General features: G+C 39.2%; 2 protein-coding genes across 2 annotated transcripts; one reads left to right on the top strand and one right to left on the bottom strand.

Moving 5' to 3' along the window:
• Positions 1–835: 835 nt before the first annotated feature.
• On the bottom strand, positions 836–7,840 carry LOC101464244 (ankyrin repeat and SOCS box protein 9). The gene is made up of 8 exons (XM_004557859.4): positions 6,897–7,840; positions 6,661–6,817; positions 6,438–6,517; positions 6,120–6,227; positions 5,529–5,679; positions 5,248–5,382; positions 1,469–1,660; positions 836–1,368 (listed from the first exon to the last, which is right to left on the bottom strand). The coding sequence occupies exons 2-8, from the start codon at positions 6,740–6,742 to the stop codon at positions 1,178–1,180; spliced, it is 939 nt and encodes a 312-aa protein (XP_004557916.3). The 5' UTR covers positions 6,743–6,817; positions 6,897–7,840; the 3' UTR covers positions 836–1,177.
• Positions 7,841–9,296: 1,456 nt separating this feature from the next.
• Positions 9,297–19,085, top strand: gpr143 (G protein-coupled receptor 143). The gene is made up of 9 exons (XM_004557860.3): positions 9,297–9,766; positions 11,972–12,081; positions 12,390–12,484; positions 12,885–12,977; positions 13,306–13,415; positions 13,510–13,618; positions 15,346–15,463; positions 15,550–15,805; positions 18,479–19,085. The coding sequence occupies exons 1-9, from the start codon at positions 9,511–9,513 to the stop codon at positions 18,580–18,582; spliced, it is 1,251 nt and encodes a 416-aa protein (XP_004557917.2). The 5' UTR covers positions 9,297–9,510; the 3' UTR covers positions 18,583–19,085.
• The last annotated feature ends 43 nt before the right edge of the window (positions 19,086–19,128 follow it).

Raw genomic sequence — 19,128 nt, 5'->3', positions numbered from 1 at the left:
TTTTTTCCCCTCCTGCCTTCCAGCTCCATCTTCAGCACCCTTTTTTCAGTATATCTATTTCCCCTCCTGTCTAATTCCAAACTGAGCTGTTCCTTTGATATAACCCTGTCCCTCTGGGTTACTCCCAATCAAAATCTTCAGCTCTGCTACCTCCTGTCTTTTTGTCAGCACCACTATCTCCAAACCATACATCATAGCAGGTCTCACTACCATCTTGTAAATGTTCACTTTCACTCTTGCTGCTTCCTTTCTGTCACAAATCACCCTTGACACTCGTCTCCACCCACTCCACCCTCCCTGCAGTCTCTTTTTCACCACACTCGTGCACTGTCGGTTATTTTGAAAGGTTGACCCCAGGTATTTAAACTCGTCTACCTCCACTGCCTCTACTCATTGCATCTTAAGGGAATAGCCATAAGTGGTGACCTTTAAGAAAAAGTCATTGCATTGTGTACAGTGTTGTTCTATCTTGATGCTCTTGTTCCCTCATAGAGCAACACAAGAAAAACAGAATCTTGCATCTTTACTATAGCATCTATAAAGGGCCCAGTTTTTTAGTCAGGTACACAGAAGAGTATTGATTGTGTTTATGTAAAAATAGGCTTTACTGAAATGATGACATAAGATTAATTCACATGATAAACAGAGGAAGTTCACTTTTTTCTGGGCTCGGGTATTTTAGTTTTATCCATTGTGCTTCTAATTATGTTGTTTTTCTGTTCAAATGTACTCTTTAAGAGTGCAACAGCTTTTTCAGTAAGTCATTAGTAAGATATCTTAACACTAGAATATTTGTCTTAAACTTGAGTAATAAAAAAGGTATGAACAGGAATCATTGCATTCAGTAGTGCGTTTTTATTTGCCTTACTATTAAGAGCAACACATTTCTAAGCGAAACATAAAATATCTATGAACAAAAACTTAAAGGAGTAAAAAAAAAGAGTTTTTTTAGTAGCCTAACGTCTGGTAGCTTGTGCGCATCATCCACCTGTATTAAACATCAAGACTAATTGATGTCTTTCCCATCCAGCCTCCCTTCCTGAGGGAAGCAACAAAGATATAGGATATCTTTCACTGAAAGTAATTCCGACATTGTGGTTCATCATCAACCAGGAGCAAGGACGTTGTTGCCACCATGTAAGATTATACAAGTCTGCCCCCTATTGACCAAAAACTTTTAAGACTCAAAATCTGAGGTTGCAGGGTTGAGGAATTTCAGCGCATTAAGATCTCCCCTTGGGTCTGATTGGTAGAGCAGATACTCTATCAGTTCTGTGGGTAACTGAAGGTCACAAATCGCACCCAGCCTCTTGTTGCCCACAGCTTTCCTGATGTGTAGTCGGCACAGCTGCATTAGAGGAGACACTCCTGGGGACACTCAGGGGAGAAGCATGAGCCGTTATAGATGGTTAGCTTCTTGCTGCGCCACCAGCCCAGTGCAAAGTCTTGAGTGCAAAGTCTCGACTACCTCCTGCTTGTTTCAGAAGTCTCTCTGTAAGGCTGTTGGGCGGAGCGAGGTCCAGTGGCTGCCTGCCCTCTGAGTTCCTAAGGAAGAGATCCGCCCCATGTTCAAGCAGGACGGATGTCAACTCAGGGCTGGACTGACGGGCGGCCATGTGCAGAGGCGAGTCCCCAGACACGCTGCTGTTCACATTTGCACCTGAAGAAAAGAAAAGGCCAAATATGATGTCCCCACATTACATGAAATAAAGCTTTTGTTGTGGTTCAGGTAAAGGTTTTCTTTGTTAGAACAGTTGAACAACCCAAGTCAGGAAAAAACTGCTGTATTTTAATTTACAAGAATAAGGACAAGGAGTCCTGCAAAAGATGCTAAGAGTCTCCAAGCCTGGGATTACATGAAAAAACACAAAACCTGAAGCCACAAGAGGACTGTGGTTTCTTAGCGCAACATGCAAGGTAGCTTGTGAAAGTACATGCAAATATACAGAGTAGATCTACTGTCTTAAAAGCCATGTTGGTACAAGAAATATTGATATGATTTGGGTTTGTTTACCGCACACTGAGGTTTGAAGTACTGATGATATTTTTGCAAGACATCTTCACTTTAGTGCCTGAAACCTTTGCGCAGCACCATAGCATGGCACATATTTCCATGTTATATACCTTTCTTGTTATTAAAATCCAGCCTCTACATTACCTGTACTGCTATTGTGTGTAATGTTTATGATATTACAAGAGTTTCTAAAGTAGCCCCTGCAGCTAGCCTCCACCAAACAGGTCTAATAAGATAATTAATTCTCTGCTCTATAAACCCAATCTTCAACCCCTACTAATGCTGGCTCATGTGATGTTGTGTGTAGGGGTTTATCTAATTTTCCACAGCTCTGTCTGCAGCCACAAAGGGTTTTATACGCAAGTTTTTGTACGCTTCTCTCAATAAAATATTGAACACTAGACTTGCACTCTGAATATCGCACAATGGAGCACCACTGTTGATTTTGACTGTGTAATTATTGCTGGGGATTTTAACATTCATGTGGACAACCCTCAGGACAAAGGGACTAAAGACCTGAGTAACACTCTGGGCAACTTTGGGCTGACTCAGCATGTAACAGAGGCCACACATAATAGAGGACACACTCTTGACCTACTGATCTCCAAAGGCCTGAGCATTTCAAAGGTTACTGTGTCTGATGTGGGCCTGTCTGATCATTACTGTGTTTTCTTTGAAAGTAAAATCTCAGCCCACACAAATATATCAACAACAGTGATCACAAAACGGTGTATAACTGAACACAGTAGTGCAATTTTTAACCAGGTCTTCCCATTAACACCTGACCTGCCCAGAGGGTCAGTCAATGAGCTCGTCAATAGCTTCAATGCTAACATGTTAAATGTAATGGACACTATTGCTCCCATTAAGGTGAAGGTTATCTCTGGAAGGAAAAAGTCTCCATGGAGAAACTCCACACTGGTGAAAAATGAAAAAAGAGAGTGTAGGAAAGCTGAGCGCAGATGGAGAAAAACAAACCTCCAGGTTCATTATGACATCTATAAAGAGAAACTTCACAATTATAATTTACAACTGAGGAGTGCAAGAAGGTCCTACTTCTCTGACATCATCACTAAAAACAGCCATAATGCTCGGGTCTTATTTTCTACAGTTGACAGGCTAACAAACCCTCCTCTGTCAGTGGCAGCTGAACTTCATTCGACCATGGCCTGCAATGACTTTGCCAAATTCTTCACTGAAAAAATCCAAAAAATTAGACAAGCAATTGGTACATCAACAGCAGATCCAGGATATGTACTGTGTCCACCAAAAAACTGTTTAAATACCATGAAACAGTTTAAACCTATTAACAGCAAAGACCTGGAGGACATCTTAGGTCAACTGAACTCCTCCTCCTGCTGTTTAGATGTCCTGCCAACAAGTTTTTTCAAAAAGGTCTCAAAGACTTTAGAGTCAGACCTGTTACAGATCGTCAACTTTTCTTTATTATCAGGTGTGTTTCCAGAATCACTAAAAACTGCTGTAATCAAACCTATACTGAAAAAGGACAATCTTGACAAGACACAAATGAACAACTACAGGCCGATCTCAAATCTCCCGTTTTTAAGTAAGATCATTGAAAAAGCAGTTTCTCAACAGCTCAGTTACTTCTTAAAACAGAATAATTGCTACGATGCCTTCCAGTCAGGTTTTAGACAGAACCACAGCACTGAAACCGCTCTGACCAAAGTGTTTAATGACATATGTCTGAATACAGACAGTGGAAAAATGTCAGTCCTAGTTTTACTGGATCTCAGTGCAGCATTTGATACAGTTGACCACAACATATTACTCAAACGACTGGAGAACTGGACAGGTCTTTCAGGAACTGTACTAAACTGGTTCAAAACATACGTAGAAAACAGGAAATACTTTGTATCAATAGGTAACTTCACATCTGAGCAGACAAGTATCACATGTGGAGTTCCCCAAGGTTCCATCTTGGGACCCCTTCTGTTTAACATCTACATGCTCCCACTGGCACAGATTATAAACAACAACAAAATAAACTATCACAGCTATGCAGATGACACACAAATATATATCACAATGTCACCAGGAGACCGAGGCCCTGTACAGGCTCTTGGTAAATGCATTGAGGAAATTAATGACTGGTTGTGCCACAATTTTCTCCAGCTAAACAAAAACAAAACTGAGGTAATAGTCTTTGGCGCCAAAGAAAAACGATTACAGGTCACCAGAGAACTTCAATCTATACATCTAAAAACCACAAACCAGGCGAGAAATTTGGGTGTAGTGATGGATGCAGACCTAAACTTAGAAAAACACATTAAGACAATAACAAAGTCAGCTTACTATCACCTCAAGAATATATCAAGGATAAAAGATCTGATGTCTCAACAGGACCTGGAAAAACTAGTCCATGCATTCATCTTTAGTAGGCTTGATTACTGTAACAGCATCTTTACAGGTCTACCTAAAAAATCAGTCAGACAACTACAGCTCATTCAGAACTCTGCTGCTCGAGTCCTCACTAAGACCAAAAAAGTGGACCACATCAGTCCAGCTCTGAGGTCCTTACACTGGCTGCCTGTCCGTCAGAGGATAGACTTTAAAGTTCTGATGCTGGCCTATAAAGCTCTGAATGGTTTAGGACCAAAATACATCAATGACCTCCTGACCCAGTATGAACCATCCAGATCCCTCAGGTCATCTGGATCCGGTCTTTTATCAGTTCCCAGAGTCAGAACCAGACACGGAGAAGCTGCATTCAGCTTTTATGCTCCTTATATCTGGAACAAACTCCCAGAAAGCCTCAGATCAGCTGAAACACTCAGTTTATTTAAATCCAGGTTGAAGACTCACCTGTTCTCAGCTGCATTTGAATAAAGCACCAAATCCACACTTTAAGCTTAAATTTCAAAACTTACATTTAACTACTGATTTTATCTACTGTTCTGATTTTATCTGTTTTGATTTTATATACTGTTGTTTGTTTGTTTGTTTGTTAATTAGTTAGTTAGTTTATTTGCTTGTTTTATTCAATTTTAAATCATGCTTTTTATTTGTTCTTGTTTCTAATGTCTCTGTAAAGCACTTTGAATCACCTTGTTGTTGAATTGTGCTATACAAATAAACTTGCCTTGCCTTGCCTTGCCTTGCCACTCTCTTTTTGCCATTGAAAAGGTCTCAAAGTCTTCCACCAACTGATAAGATATTGGAAGAATGGATATTCTTTTAGCAATAAAAGTTCAAATGAGAAGCTTTCTTACCCAGCTGCAATAGTTTCCTCACGGTGCTCAGATGCTGATTGGAGCAGGCAATCTGGAGAGGGGTTCCTAACTCGTCAACATGCTGATCCACATCTGCTCCGTACTGAACAAGAGGTTCAATGCACTCAGGATGACCTAGGGAGAGGAAACAGAAATCACCACAATGATAAGAAATGTTCTTGAAAGGTTCTGCTGTAAAAATCTGCTTTTGCCTGCCATTCAAGAGATTTTGGGACTTCTGCCAGGATAGATTTTTCACATATCTGAGTCTGACCTCGAACCTTTTGTTGCAGCTATATGAATTGGAGAACTGGACTGGCTGGTCCCCAGGGAAGCAGCTCCATGTTGAAGAAGCAGCGATTCACAGGTCACGTGCCCCTGAGCACATGCTTCTGTCAGGGCAGTTTTTCCATCCACAGTTGAGCTGTTTACCTGATGCATGGCGATATAGCAATAAGGTTAACAATGAATAAAAAAATCACTAAAAATATTTACACATGTTTTGGTTTGTTTAGTTACGTATTCTTACTGTCTTAGAAGGACTGTGACTACATAATTTCTTCAGGGAATTTCTGACTCTGATTCTCATTCTGATAATGGTGGTTGGACAAATTTGGCTTTATATCAGCTGATGTTTGTTTGTTAATGAGTTATTGTCCATGCACGACCGTGGCTGTGTATTCGGTTAAAATCTTACTGCAGTCTCCCATCAATAAGTTAATATTGGCAATAATTGACATGGTTGTTTTGGGAACGAACTGTGAGTCTCTTTCAAGCAAAAACTGACAGCATACCGTCTTAAATTTGAGATTCTCATGAATTCAGCCAAAAACCACAAATAAACCAACACCACATGATGATGCTTTACTGACATTTGCACCGTTTTCCATCAGAAGCTTGGCACAAGCCGTGTGACCTTGTGTACACGCCCCATGAAGGGGTGAGGCCATATCCAGAGTGTTCAGATTTACACATGCACCCTGTGAACAAAACACAGCACATATAGAGTCATTGAGGTAGATGCACATAGCAACTTTTGGAAAGCAAGCTGCCATATGAGGACACAGTCGCCTTATTAAAGGTTTCACATCATAGTGAGAAACACATGGTTATTTAACATCTAATATTATGGGAAGGCAACTTTTTTTTCCCCTTTTAGCACAACTTACAATATTCAGTTAAAACTCTACCTGATCAATGAGCTTTTGCAGGGTGAGGAGACGTCCGTTAAAGGCTGCTTCGTGAATTGGAGACCAGTCTGATTCAACATCTTTGTGCAGACAAATAAAATAGTTATTTAACTTAGAAACCTACCTGCATAGGTACATGAATACATTAGAAGACCGGATGAAAGTCTCTGCATAAAGCAGTAAATAGAGCCCAGCTGCAGTGTGAGCTTGCACTGTTACTCACCACTCATCAAAGGGTTTGAGAAACAAACAGTTCCACTTTGACATGTAGGGTCTCGCGGAGTGTTTTTCTGTCCAGCAGACATAACTCACAGTGTGGGTTCAAAAGCTCCTCTGTGGCCCGGTTGTCTTTCGCCACAGCCTTTGGAACCTAAACTGAACTGTGTCCAACTAGGAGTTAAATATATTTTGTCCTCATTTGTTTTTGTTTTGATCTTTTTCAGTAGATATGTGACTGACCTTGGTTCTGTCAGTGTTATTTCCTGTCACACAAAGTGTTTGCCATTCAGGAAGCAGGCTAGTTTCAAGCAGCAGTTTTAGTCTCAGCCAATGGAGGTGCAGAAAACGAGAGAAAGACGCCTGTTGAACAGGTCTGTAGTTTGTGTGTAATATGACACTGTACCTCCACACCCATCCTCTCCAGCAGGAAACATGGGCGGCGCTGGGGGAGGGGGTTTCTGGCGTTTTAACTTTAATAAAGGGAAATTAATATTCGGTGTTTATTATAAAGTTGTGCCCCCCTCAGAAAAATATTATGCATCATTGGTTTAAAAACTTGGAGGCAAGAGTGACTTTCTACATTTAAAGAATTTGATCTTCATGCAGTATATTGTTTCCAGTTATCGGATATAATAAGCTCTTTAAAATTATGCCCAGATTTTATGACTTTGGTTACATTTTCTTGAAAATTGTTACTTGACATAAAGCGCTCACTTTGTTGCAACTGGTTTGTTAAAAGTAGCTCTAATCATTTCGAAAGTTTTCTTCAGCAATAACGCTTCATGCCATGGTATATTATTGGATTTTCTGAGGTCCTTTGATATTTGTGGGATATTTGTGGGATGATGCTGTGGCTGCTTTATGAGTCTGCGGTGACCAGTGCCATCTGCTGCGCTGTGGTATGCTGAGGCAGCAGACTGAGAGTAACAAGCATCAGACAGACTCAACAAACTGATCCACAAAGCCCAGTAATCTTGTGGGTGTGGAGCTTGACTTGATCTGTAATCAATCATGGTAGCAGCTAATTCATTTAAAATATTTATTAAAATGTATTTTGCATAATGTAAGAATTGCATATTACATCAGCTCAATTCTTTAGAGCTATAGAATATATGCAGACCAGCAGAGGGCAGTCACAGAGAGCAGATGTTCAAAGCAAATCAATACTGTAATTGTATTCCTATGGGAGCTGTTAATCTCTGGCAAAAGGCTACACACTCGCTGTACAATTGACTTTGTGCCTTGTCAGGGAAAGGTGCATATGGATTAGAAAAGCTCTTTGCAAACTGAATGAATGCCTTCTCTGTATTTCAGAATAATGAAGGCCCTTGATGCTTTGTTCCCCAAATAAATCTGCTTCAAATGACCACCAGTTTTCTCAGATCTCAGGCCAGGCAAGCAGATCCAGCAGCTATGACCTCTCCTGTATTTGGACTTCATACAAGACTCAGCTAACCCATGCAAGCACAGTGCACCACATGTCAGCTTTTCTGTCTGGAGTCTAAGAAATGGGTTGAAACCATTTAGACCCAAGCTTTCCGTGCTCGTGGATCACGTTTAAACAGGGCATAGTGCAGATACGACTCGATTTGACTAGGAAAAATGTAAACAAATAGATAAACTCAAAGCACGTAGGTTTAGTTGTTTACTGATCACTTGGTACAGCTCACCAGAGGACCATTCACAGCTCACCAAAAGGTGGAGGAGTCCCAGTTTATGCATGCAGACATGAAGGGGTTTGCATCACCTCCAGGAGGAGGGCATAGATCTTCTGCCTTTACAGAGAACACTTCTTAATCACGTGTTGTGCCAAAAAGCAACTAACAACAAGTGGTTTCCTGTATTTGCCTAAAAACTGATGTAAGTGACTTGTTGGTCAAACATATCTATGATGAATGATATCAAGTCATTCTGAGCCAGAAAGAGAATTCAAGTCACAAGGTAGAAGCTGCAGTCGGTTTTTCGGCAAAGAGACTTTTATATATCCTTTATTCATCTGGGTAAAAACTGTCATTAACATTAAAAATGTCTTTTTCAAAAGAGCTCTGGCTGAGAGGGCAGCAGAAAGATCAACAAATACAACATCACGGTTTTATGAAGATATTTTAAATGGCCATAGAGGCCTGAATTGATTATAATGCGGGTACAATAACGCAGAGCCATAAAGATATTTACAAATGGGACATTTCTTTGTTAACACTGTTTAAAAATTCAATGGACTACAGTCCGTTTAACAAAATAAGCAAATATATTACACATAAAAACGCACAGAAACATCAGAAATCACTTTTTGGCACAACACCTGTCCGGCTTGAAACTTTCAGCTGTCCAAGAGACTGACAGAGATTAAATGTTTGGGGATGTCTGTGTGGTATTTCACGTCCTGTGTAAAAAAGTACTATTTCTCTAATGAACGGAATTAGTCATGCAAAGGGGTTAACAGCAGAAATGGGGACTAATTGGTTGATTTACATATATTTTTATACACTAATGTAAATATAATATAATAAGATCATAATATTGTGATGTTTTGTGCATTTGCGGGCTTTTCTGTAAATCGTTTAAACTGATACATAAATACACAGAGTACTGTGATGAAGCCACCCCTTTTAAGACCTTTTAAGACCTTTTCAAACAACGGCGCTTTGTCGGATTCTTGCTTTGTGTGACACAGTTAAGCTACAACTGCAGGGATTAAATGGAAGCACATGATGATTCAACCCCGTGATTTCTCAGTTGGGTCATGGACTCAGTCATTTCCTCTCATTTTCTTTTCTTTGTCTTCTTTCTTCTGGCACGGTAGTTCATTTTCTTCCTTTCTCTTTCTCCGCGCTGCTTTTTCCTTCAGTCCATCATGGCATCTCCGCGGATGGAGACTTTCTGCTGCCCGAACCGAGACGCGGCGACAGAGTTTGTGGTCACTTTTCAGCCCGTCTTATTCGGCGCCTTAAGTCTGGGAAGCGCGGCTTTAAGCCTCTTATTCGCTATTTTACAAATTCTACCAAAACGCAAAGGATACAGAAGACTCGGGCAGTATCCTCTGCCAAGGCCTGCGTCCTCCTCGCGGATATTGTTCATCATCAGTATATGTGACATATTGGGATGCACAGGTAGAGAAGAAACTGCTGGCATTGACCTACTTTTTCTCTTCATAGTTGAGGCAAAGAGCGAGTTAGTTTTCGCAGCGTGGTTTTGCTTGCTGGATCTAATTACGCACGCACATACTTTCCTTTTAACCCCTTTGTTGCACTGCATTGCATAGGTGCAACTATGAGAAATGTGTCTGTTAAAAGAAAAGTGTGAGATTTAATCTGCAATAGTCGATGCTACATATATTTTTACAAGATAAAATGTGTGCCCAGGGTCATGAATTCAATTAAAATCAAAAGAACGAATCGGGATCCTCTCATGTGAGTGATGAAATAACTCAGAAGATGCTGCACTTTTACTTGGCCTAGATTGATTGGAATGCGGCGGATTTCTCAAAGTCACACAGGGATGACACGATAATCTTTCCAAATACAAATGTAAAAAAATTAAATGTAAATAAAAACAGTATTTAGTATGATTGTTTAGATTATTTCATATGTATTTTTGTTGAAATCCTTATCTGTGAGAAAGCAATTATTGGATTTTGAAAATTGTTTAGATTTTGAATTTGATGCCAGCACTTTTTTTTTAGATGAGTGACAGCGGGCCAGTTTCCTTCACATACTCGTTCACCAAATATTATTTACTGATGTTTGAGAAAATGCAGGGTTTGGTTTGACATTGTCTTGCTGAAATAAGTAAGGCCTTATAAGGTCTTTCCAGTGCCTGCATGTGAATCTTTCATCACTAAATAGGCCTTCACAGAACGGTTAGTAGAGCATGATTGCATGGTATGCAACAGTGAGTTTTCCACTTCACCTATGCCCATCTTAAATGAGCGTGACCCAGAGTTGGCACCAGTGTTTCTGGATCTTGTATGTATTTTTCCCCCTTTGCATTGTAGAGGTTCAGCTCACATTTGTGAATGCAGCAATAAACTGTGCTGTTGGCCAGTGGTTAAAGTTAGTGTTAATGTCCAAGTCACTATTTAGTTCTTTGAAAGCTTGTTTTTGACATTCATAAATTGAAATTTTGTGCTATGATCTCAAATTGTTGACTTAGTAACTCAAAATGTAGACTTGTGGTTGGCTCTTTTTTATGGCTAAAATAAGCTTCCACAGTTTCTTGGGATTTCAACTATTCAGTATAGTTTTTGACTTTGTTGAATCGAGTAGTCTGCATCTTCTGAATCTTTGATGCTATTGCATACTGTAAAGAATGCAACCATATTCTTTGAATTTTTATATTGAGAAATGTTATTCTTGTAGGCAGTCTATCAAAGAGTGGCAAACCCCTCCTGAGATGCTCTCTGAGTACTTATGATGTTGCTAATTAATAGAGTGAGCAGATATCAACAAAGTAAATGTGGGCCAAACACTGTTTGTCTGGAACAAAGTGGGACTCATTAACAATGCTGGAAAGTGGTCAAGTGTATTATATTTTAACATTTCAAACTCACTGGTATTTGAGCTGCTGTTGAGTCTGGTAACAGTCTTTGGGTTTCAGAAGGAGTGCAAACAAAGAGAAAAACTTTATATCTCAGTATTGTTTTATTCTCTTTTCCATCATATTTGCCAACATCTGCAAAACCTGTGATTTTCTGGTGACTTGTAACTTTCACTGATGGCATGTCCATTCAAATCCAGAATGGACATGTCATTAAAGCTTTAACGTTTAACCTTTTCATTTAAACAAAGGTTTTAAATGTTTTAAATTGTATACATTAATTTCTTTAACTTAAATTGTACACAGCATCCCAACCTCTTTTTTTTTCTAAATGGGTTGATTTCTGTGTACTTGGTGCCCATGGAGATTCATGCACCGCTGCAGGGTAGCAGCTTGAAACCCGCTGATGACACAGATTAAAATGAAATACAGAACAGTAATAAAGATTCTGGGAGTGCTTCCATTGTTCCATTCGGCAGTGAAGCTAGGAAGTTTCATGGAGGAAATGGAAACACCCTTATAAAACACACCTGGTGGGCGTTAATATTTCCACATTGTAAAATAACTCTTGAAAGGACGCTGCCACTTAAATCTAATTAGTCAAAGCACTTAATAATAAAAGCTGAAAATAATAAATCTGTGGTGTTTTAAAAGTAATGAAACCCACACCAAGTTTACATCTCCTGGTAATGTTTTCGCCTTAATTATATTTGCTTGCAAAGCGGGATTTCCTCCTCAGCAGCTACAATTAAATATCATGCACTGTTTCCTTCTTGCAGGTGTCATTGTAAGATCATCTGTGTGGCTAGGTCTGCCAAACATCGTCGACCACATCTCAGTAGTCAACAACACTGATGTCTGGCCAGAAGTCTTCTGCGTAGGCAGCGCAGTATGTATTTTTTTGCAATAGTGAGATAGACTTATATATGCCTTGATAACACAGATGTTGAAAGCAGAGATGTGTAGTTATTAAGACAAAAGGATAGCAATAACTTTTACATTAGAAAAATTATTATAGAAAAATACACTTAGATTTGTTCGTTCCAATAATATTCACTTCACGCACAGAAGAGGTCATTTTGTTTAATGCATCATCACACATGACACAAATAGCTGATAAGCCAAGTAAACAACACATCTTTATCAGTTATTATGATCTGTAAAATAAGTGTAAGGCATGCAATTTATGTGTTGCAGATGTGGATCCAGTTGTTTTTTAGCGCTTCTTTCTGGTGGACCTTTTGTTATGCGGTTGACGTCTTCCTGGTGGTGAAAACATCTGCGGGAATCAGGTTCCCCCCACCTCACCTTCCATTCGCAATTCATTATCACCTTAGCTTCTCCTCTGATAGGATGCAAATTGAAGCAGTATATTTTTACCAAGCAGAGTGTGAAACATTTTTCTCTCACAATGCTCAACTGCCACCTGTATTTTTATATTTTGGTTTTCACAAGATAAAACTGGTTTGAATCAACTCTTTTATTCTAAACTAAAGGTGCAGGATTCCATGCTGTCTATTGTTGCTATAGTCTGAGTTTTACAAGCCTCCCGTACTTCTCTCCCCACTCAGTCTTATTCAATTGCATTTTGTACAACAAATAAATGGGGGAAAAATATCCTCAAGATAAAGAATGACAACACGTAGTGTGAGCTTGGTCTCATGACTTTGGTTTTTTCTTCTCCCCCAACAGCACCATTATACTCTACCACATGATTACATGGGGCCTGGCTGTGCTGCTGTGTGTTGAAGGAGTGGCCATGCTGTACTATCCATCTATTTCTGAGTAAGATACCACTGACTGCTGTCCTGCTGACAGGCACATTTAAGCATCCGTTGGTGGAAAAATAGAAAATTAACATTTTCGTGTTCACATATTAACAGCCACAATAACATAACAGCAGAGAACTTATCAAACATATCAGTGGTTCTAACCATGTCTTAAAAAACGTCATTATTTCCATAGAAAAAGTCTGCTGTTGTATGGCTTTTATTAAGTGTTAAGTACAGCATTTTCTGACGTAGAGAAATATTACAATAATTCTGTTAACTATCACAAAGTTGATTTTTGATGCTGAATGAACTATTTCTCATGTTTTTTTTTCTTCTCCCAGCTGTGAGCAGGGCCTCCAACATGCTATTCCTCACTATGTCACCACATACGCACCGATGCTGCTCGTTCTCATAGCCAACCCTGTGTTTTTTAATCGGACCGTATCTACTGGTGAGTTCCTCGCTCTCGAATTTCTCTGACAAATGCAACTTCTTACACATGTAAATGAGGGGAAATAAGATGCTTTCTCATCTCTCTCGCCTAGTGACATCTTTGCTGAAAGGACGACAAGGAATCTATACGGAAAATGAGAGGCGGCTGGCGAGTGAGATAAAAATACGCTTCTTTAAAATTATGCTGGTGTTCTTTATTTGGTAAGTTAAGAACTAGTTTTGGGAAGGAAATAAGTGCTTCTTGCTATGTAGTAAATATAAATCTAGTGCTACGAGCCGGCAGCCTGTTAACATAGACAGAAAATGCACTGATAAGATGAAACAAAATGAATCTATCCACATGTTAAATCACCTTTGTTTGACCCATGAACCGCACCGTATAATACAGAAAAATCTCACTTGATTTCTGAGCTGAGTGAACACTTTGCTAAAGAGTTTCTGGTCTCGTTTGCTTTTTTCATGTCTCTTTTAACACAAAATAGCATCATTTTATAAAATCATGGTACTGTTTGGATTAAAAATGGACAATTATAGAGTGCAGCTGCCAAGTGGTTTAGAAGTTGTTACCATATCAGTGTGACGTGTCCTCAATTTCTCATTCAGCTCCACCTCTCAAACCTAACCCAGTTTCATGGTGACTATGTACAAAACAAAATGGCAAAGAGTCCACTGAACTTTAAGAACAACCTGAGTGTTTCCACTGTTAATTCAGTTCAATTCAATGTTATTATGCAGCATCAAATCACTAACAACAGCTGTTTCAAAGTAAAGATCCTACAATAATTGGGAGAAAGCCCCAACTCTCGAACGACACCCTGTGAATAACCTGTGAAGTTTATTCTGTGAAGTTTTGGTAGCTTGCTGGGCTGTAGCATCCAGGTGTGTGTAAACAATGCCACAATTCCCCAATAAATTCAAAATACAGACCCAATGCAATGCTCAGATTAATTGCAAACAACCCATTAGCTAGATATCGGACTCTACAGGCCTCATTTAGCATGGCAAATGTTCATGAACTCCTCTAAATATCATAATATTAAAATGTCTGTGAAATGAGTGAAATGTAAGGCCATCTGTCATACTGAAGTTTGGCTGAAAAAATCTAAAACAGAACAGTTAAAAAAGAAAAGTGTTGTGATGGCCCGGTCAAATTCCAGACGTCAGTGCTGAAATGCTGTGGCAACACATTAAGAGAGCTGTGCATAAACAAATGCCTACAAACCTCAATGAATTGAAGCAATGATGTAAAGAAGATGGGGTTGAAATTCCTCCACACTGATGTGAGAGACTGCAAAGGTCATACAGAAAACAATTACTTCAAGTTATTGTTGCTAAAGGTGTTTCTACAAGCTATTGAATCGTGGGGTGCACTTATTTTTCCACAGGACTGCATAAAATAATGAGAAACCTTTTTCCCATGACTGTATGCCTGTCTTTTATATACTGCCTAAGGTTTAACCGGTTTAAAAACCAGAATGTAAAAAACGTTGTAGTTTTATGGATGGGTGATCCAGACTAATTCTTTCCACTGACAGCAAATTATCAGTCTTGGCAAGTTTTTTGGCAACTTCACACTGTAAGAAAGGCCAGGTTATATTTCGGAGGCTAGGTCGAGAAGTTATTAATCCAGTATTCTTTTAATAACTTAAATTTAACTGCATTAAATTTTGTGTTTATGAGGATGAACCTGAGGGCAAATTGATTTTTAAAACTCACACAGTCACAGAAACTAAAGCCAAGCCTGCTTAAAGATTTCAATATTTCAATTTCAGTAAACAGGCCAAAACATGCAAAACAATTATTTGTGATTTCAAACTTTTTATACCTAACCATTAGGTCTTTTCAATGATTTGTAAATAAGAAACATCATTAACATTTTAATGTTCTTGTAATAAGATGTGGGGGTTTTTTCTTCTCCGATGTTTTAGCTGGGTTCCCAACATCATTAATGAGAGCCTCCTCTTCTACCTGGAGATGCAGATAGACATCAGTGACAATAGTTTGAGGAATATCAGGAACACAGCGCTCATCACATGGTTTATCATGGTGGGTTTTAACAGGAAACCAGCGTACAGCACGCTACTTTAACCTGCATGCAATCCCTTGAAAACCTTTATATTCCACTCTTTCAGGGTATACTGAACCCCATGCAGGCTTTCCTTAACACCCTGGCCTTTCATGGCTGGACAGGCTTTGACATTGACTTCAGCCTGCAGCAGAGGAGGGAGCTGGTCTGGGACTCTGTCTCTACTTCAGCAGCTAACATGACTTCCCATAACCCTGTGGTGGGAACTACTCTGCTTTACCAGAGTCACGTCCAGGAATCACAGAAGAACATGATGGGAAACGGGCAACACCACTCTGATGCCATCAGCGTCCTCTCAGAAGGTAAACGGCATGTCAATGGTGGTAGCAGCTCGCCAGTATATCAGGGCTGGTGATGCTAAAAAGATATCAGCATCATATACTGTATGGGCTACCTCCCCTTAATATGAAGCACGGTTTAGTATTTTCTTTGAGATCTGAATACTGTTATGTTTTGTTTTGTCTTTTTTAAAAATAAATGAGCTTTATCAAGGTGTTGCAATGGCCTAGTCACAGTAGAGAGCCACTAAAGCAAACATAAAGCTCGCTGTGATTCATTTTAAATTGAATTTTATATTGTACTGCTGTACTGTAGCTGACGCTTACTGGGTGGAACCATGAATCATGTTGTGACGTTACGCAACACCCTCCACAATTGTCTTCATTTCTTCTTTTTGATTTGTACTGAATGCAACAGCAATGGGAAACTGCAGAGCACAGGAAGTTAAAAGATTTTCTGTGGAGAATGAACTAAAGTGATTAGAACTTTGCTGCTATCGCTCTGAATGTGTTGCTTTATTTATAGATGACTGACATGCTGTGTAATTTCATCAGCTGCAGTTTTTCAAGGTGCTACTCTGGTGCCAAGCTATCACACAGCACATTAAGTGCAGATAATAAACAGAGAGCAGTGGAAGCCAATAAGAAAGAAAAACAGGTAGAATACATCACTCTGTCTGATACTGACTTTTAGCCAGGAAAAATAAGGAGATTAGATTCTGCATATATACTTTCAACAGCCACTTTATTAGGTACGCCTGTTTAACTGCTTGATGTAAATATCGAATCAACCAATCACATGACAGAAAATCAATACATTTAGGCATCCAGACATTATTAAGATGATATGCTGAAGTTCAAGCATCAGAATGGGGAAGAAAGGTGATTTAAGTAACTCTGAACACGGCATTATTGTAGGAGCCAAAGGGGTTGGTCTGAGTATTTCAGAAACTGCTGACCTTCTGGCATTTTCCCACACAACCATCTCTAGGGTTTAATGTCCAAAAGAGAGAAAATATTCAGTAAGCAGCACTTCTCTGTATGAAAATGCCTTCTTAATGCCAGCAGTCATAGAAGAGTGACTCCTTCAAGCTGATAGGGAGGGAACAGTAACTCAAAATAACTATGGCAGAAGAGAACACATCAAACCTGGAAGCAGAGGGGCTACCACAGCAGAAGAATAGACTTTGGTGCCACTCCTGTCAACTAAGAACAGGAAAGTGAGGCTACAGTTTGCAGAGGCTCACCACAATAGAAGATGTATTTTTAAATTTAAAAATAATGAAGTTGCCTGGTCTGATGATTCAGAAAAGCTGGGATTTGGCATGAACAACATGAAAGCATGGATCAATCCTAACTTGTATCAAAGCTCAGGTGATGTAATGGTGTGTGGCATATTTTTTTGTCACATTTTGCCCCCCTTATTATTCGCTAAGCGTTTAAATGCCACAGCCTGCCCGAGTATTGTTGCTGACAATGTTCATCTGATCATGACCACAGTGTACCCATCTTCTCACGGTTGCCTCCATCCCCACGCTTCCTGTCAAGACTCAGATTTCTCAAACTGATTTCTCGAACACGACAAGGAGTTCACTGTACTCAAATGGCCTCCACAGTCACCAGATCTTAATCCAATAGAGCACCTTTGGGATCTGGTGGAACAGATTTGCATTATGGATGTGGAGCTAACAAATCTGCTGCAACTGTGCGATGCTATCATGGCAATATGAAGCAGAATCTGAGCGATGTTTCCAGCACCTTGTTGATTCCTTGCATGAAGAATTAAGGCAGCTCTGAAGGCAAGAGAGGGTCCAACCCCGTACAAGTGAGACGTACCTAAAGCGTTCGATGTAGTATGCAGATTACATCGAAAAAAGAAAATGACGAGTTCATTCTTTGACTTTCCAGCAATGTATTTCACAAACACGTTTGCAACTTACTGTGACGCACTGCTTCACATCTGCTCTGTGATTCATTCTCTGCCACATGCGCTAAAAAAAGGATGTGAAAACTGCAAAAAGGAATTGAAGCTGCTCTGCTGGACAAGCTGTGATAACACAATTTTCAATTTATGCTAAGCATCCATTAAGCTGCACCAGCTTATTAAAAAATATATATATATAAATTGTATCAAGTACAGCAACACAAATTGGTCTATAATTTGACATCAGTGCATAATATAGCAGCAATTCTAACTTATAATTTGAAGAGATTATAACGCTATAGTCCCTCAAAAGCTGTTTTAAAGTTCAGCTAATTTTTCATTGTGAATATTCAAACTTTATATGCTGAGTCCTTTTGAATATCGTGGAAACAACTCCCAGTTATATCTATATGTACTGTAGCTCAACACTTATGTGCATTTGCAGCATATTCATGTTAATTTTATCCCTGAGTGACAATTGTGCACCGTACACCTCATGGACAAAATCCTTTCAGTGCTTTGTACCACCAGTGTCCCTGACATGTTACGTATATTAAAAAATAAAGTTAATCTTTGAAAGAATATGTTTTTTCCCCCCATTCTTGTTTATAGACCATGTTTTTTTTTAATGCATTTAAAAACCACAAATCATCATTTCCACATTAAAAGCTGCATGGAAAGATATATGTTAACACAAATACGCAGTTTTGATAAGCTGAGTTGGTGTAATGCGCAGAAGCACCAAGTAATCTACCCCTATTTTGTCTTGCTAGGTTCAGAGTCTAGTACAGTTGAAATCCACATTTCCAGCGAGCTACAAGACTATGAGGATGTAGACGCAGACGGAGAATCCTTGGAGAACTCTGTGAGGCACTAACTGGGGTCGTCCACAAACCACCTTCCTCCACTTTGCTGCACCGCATTGCTTTTGTGGTCACTTTTTTTGTAGATGGTCTCCCATTAAGCCTTTGTTTTCCTGCTGAGATTTGAACTGGTCATGAGTTTCATTATTTGGTATGACAGACTAAGCCTCATTCCTGAGTCCAATCCTTTTTTTTTTTTTTTTTTTTTAAATCCCTTTCCATAAAAAGAAAAAAACAAAAGTGCTACGTTTCAGACCCATCAACTCAACAGTCCCAGAATGAACACGGCTGACCTTTAAAAGTACTTTAAGTGCTTGAAGAAGCATTTCTTCAAATTCTTTAAATTGCATACACTGATTTTGTGACAAGAATCATTTTCATTAAGCTGTAAAAGCCCCACAAAATGAAATAAGCTAAATAACTAATCTTAAAACAAAGTTATTGTATTGCCAGGTGTCCATGTTGTATTTTTACACACATGTATTTCATGCTATATTAAATATCTAAATATCTTTTACACTTTTGACTCAAAAACCTTTCAATTTTTCCCCAAATCTACA

The sequence above is a fragment of the Maylandia zebra genome, linkage group LG16 (genome assembly GCF_041146795.1).
Source record: "Maylandia zebra isolate NMK-2024a linkage group LG16, Mzebra_GT3a, whole genome shotgun sequence".
NCBI lineage: Eukaryota > Metazoa > Chordata > Actinopteri > Cichliformes > Cichlidae > Maylandia > Maylandia zebra.
Note: the sequence above shows the minus strand (reverse complement) of the source record. Positions and strands in the feature narration are given on the sequence as shown.

Coding starts and splice junctions, on each gene's coding strand:
- LOC101464244 (XM_004557859.4), bottom strand. CDS start 6,742: ATGTCTGCTGGACAGAAAAACACTCCGCGAGACCCTACATGTCAAAGT. Junction 6,518..6,660: donor CTCAAACCCTTTGATGAGTG/GTGAGTAACAGT, acceptor GTCTGCACAAAG/ATGTTGAATCAGACTGGTCT. Junction 1,369..1,468: donor ACTTCTGAAACAAGCAGGAG/GTAGTCGAGACT, acceptor GAGTGTCCCCAG/GAGTGTCTCCTCTAATGCAG.
- gpr143 (XM_004557860.3), top strand. CDS start 9,511: ATGGCATCTCCGCGGATGGAGACTTTCTGCTGCCCGAACCGAGACGCG. Junction 12,082..12,389: donor TCTTCTGCGTAGGCAGCGCA/GTATGTATTTTT, acceptor TATGTGTTGCAG/ATGTGGATCCAGTTGTTTTT. Junction 13,619..15,345: donor ATGCTGGTGTTCTTTATTTG/GTAAGTTAAGAA, acceptor CCGATGTTTTAG/CTGGGTTCCCAACATCATTA.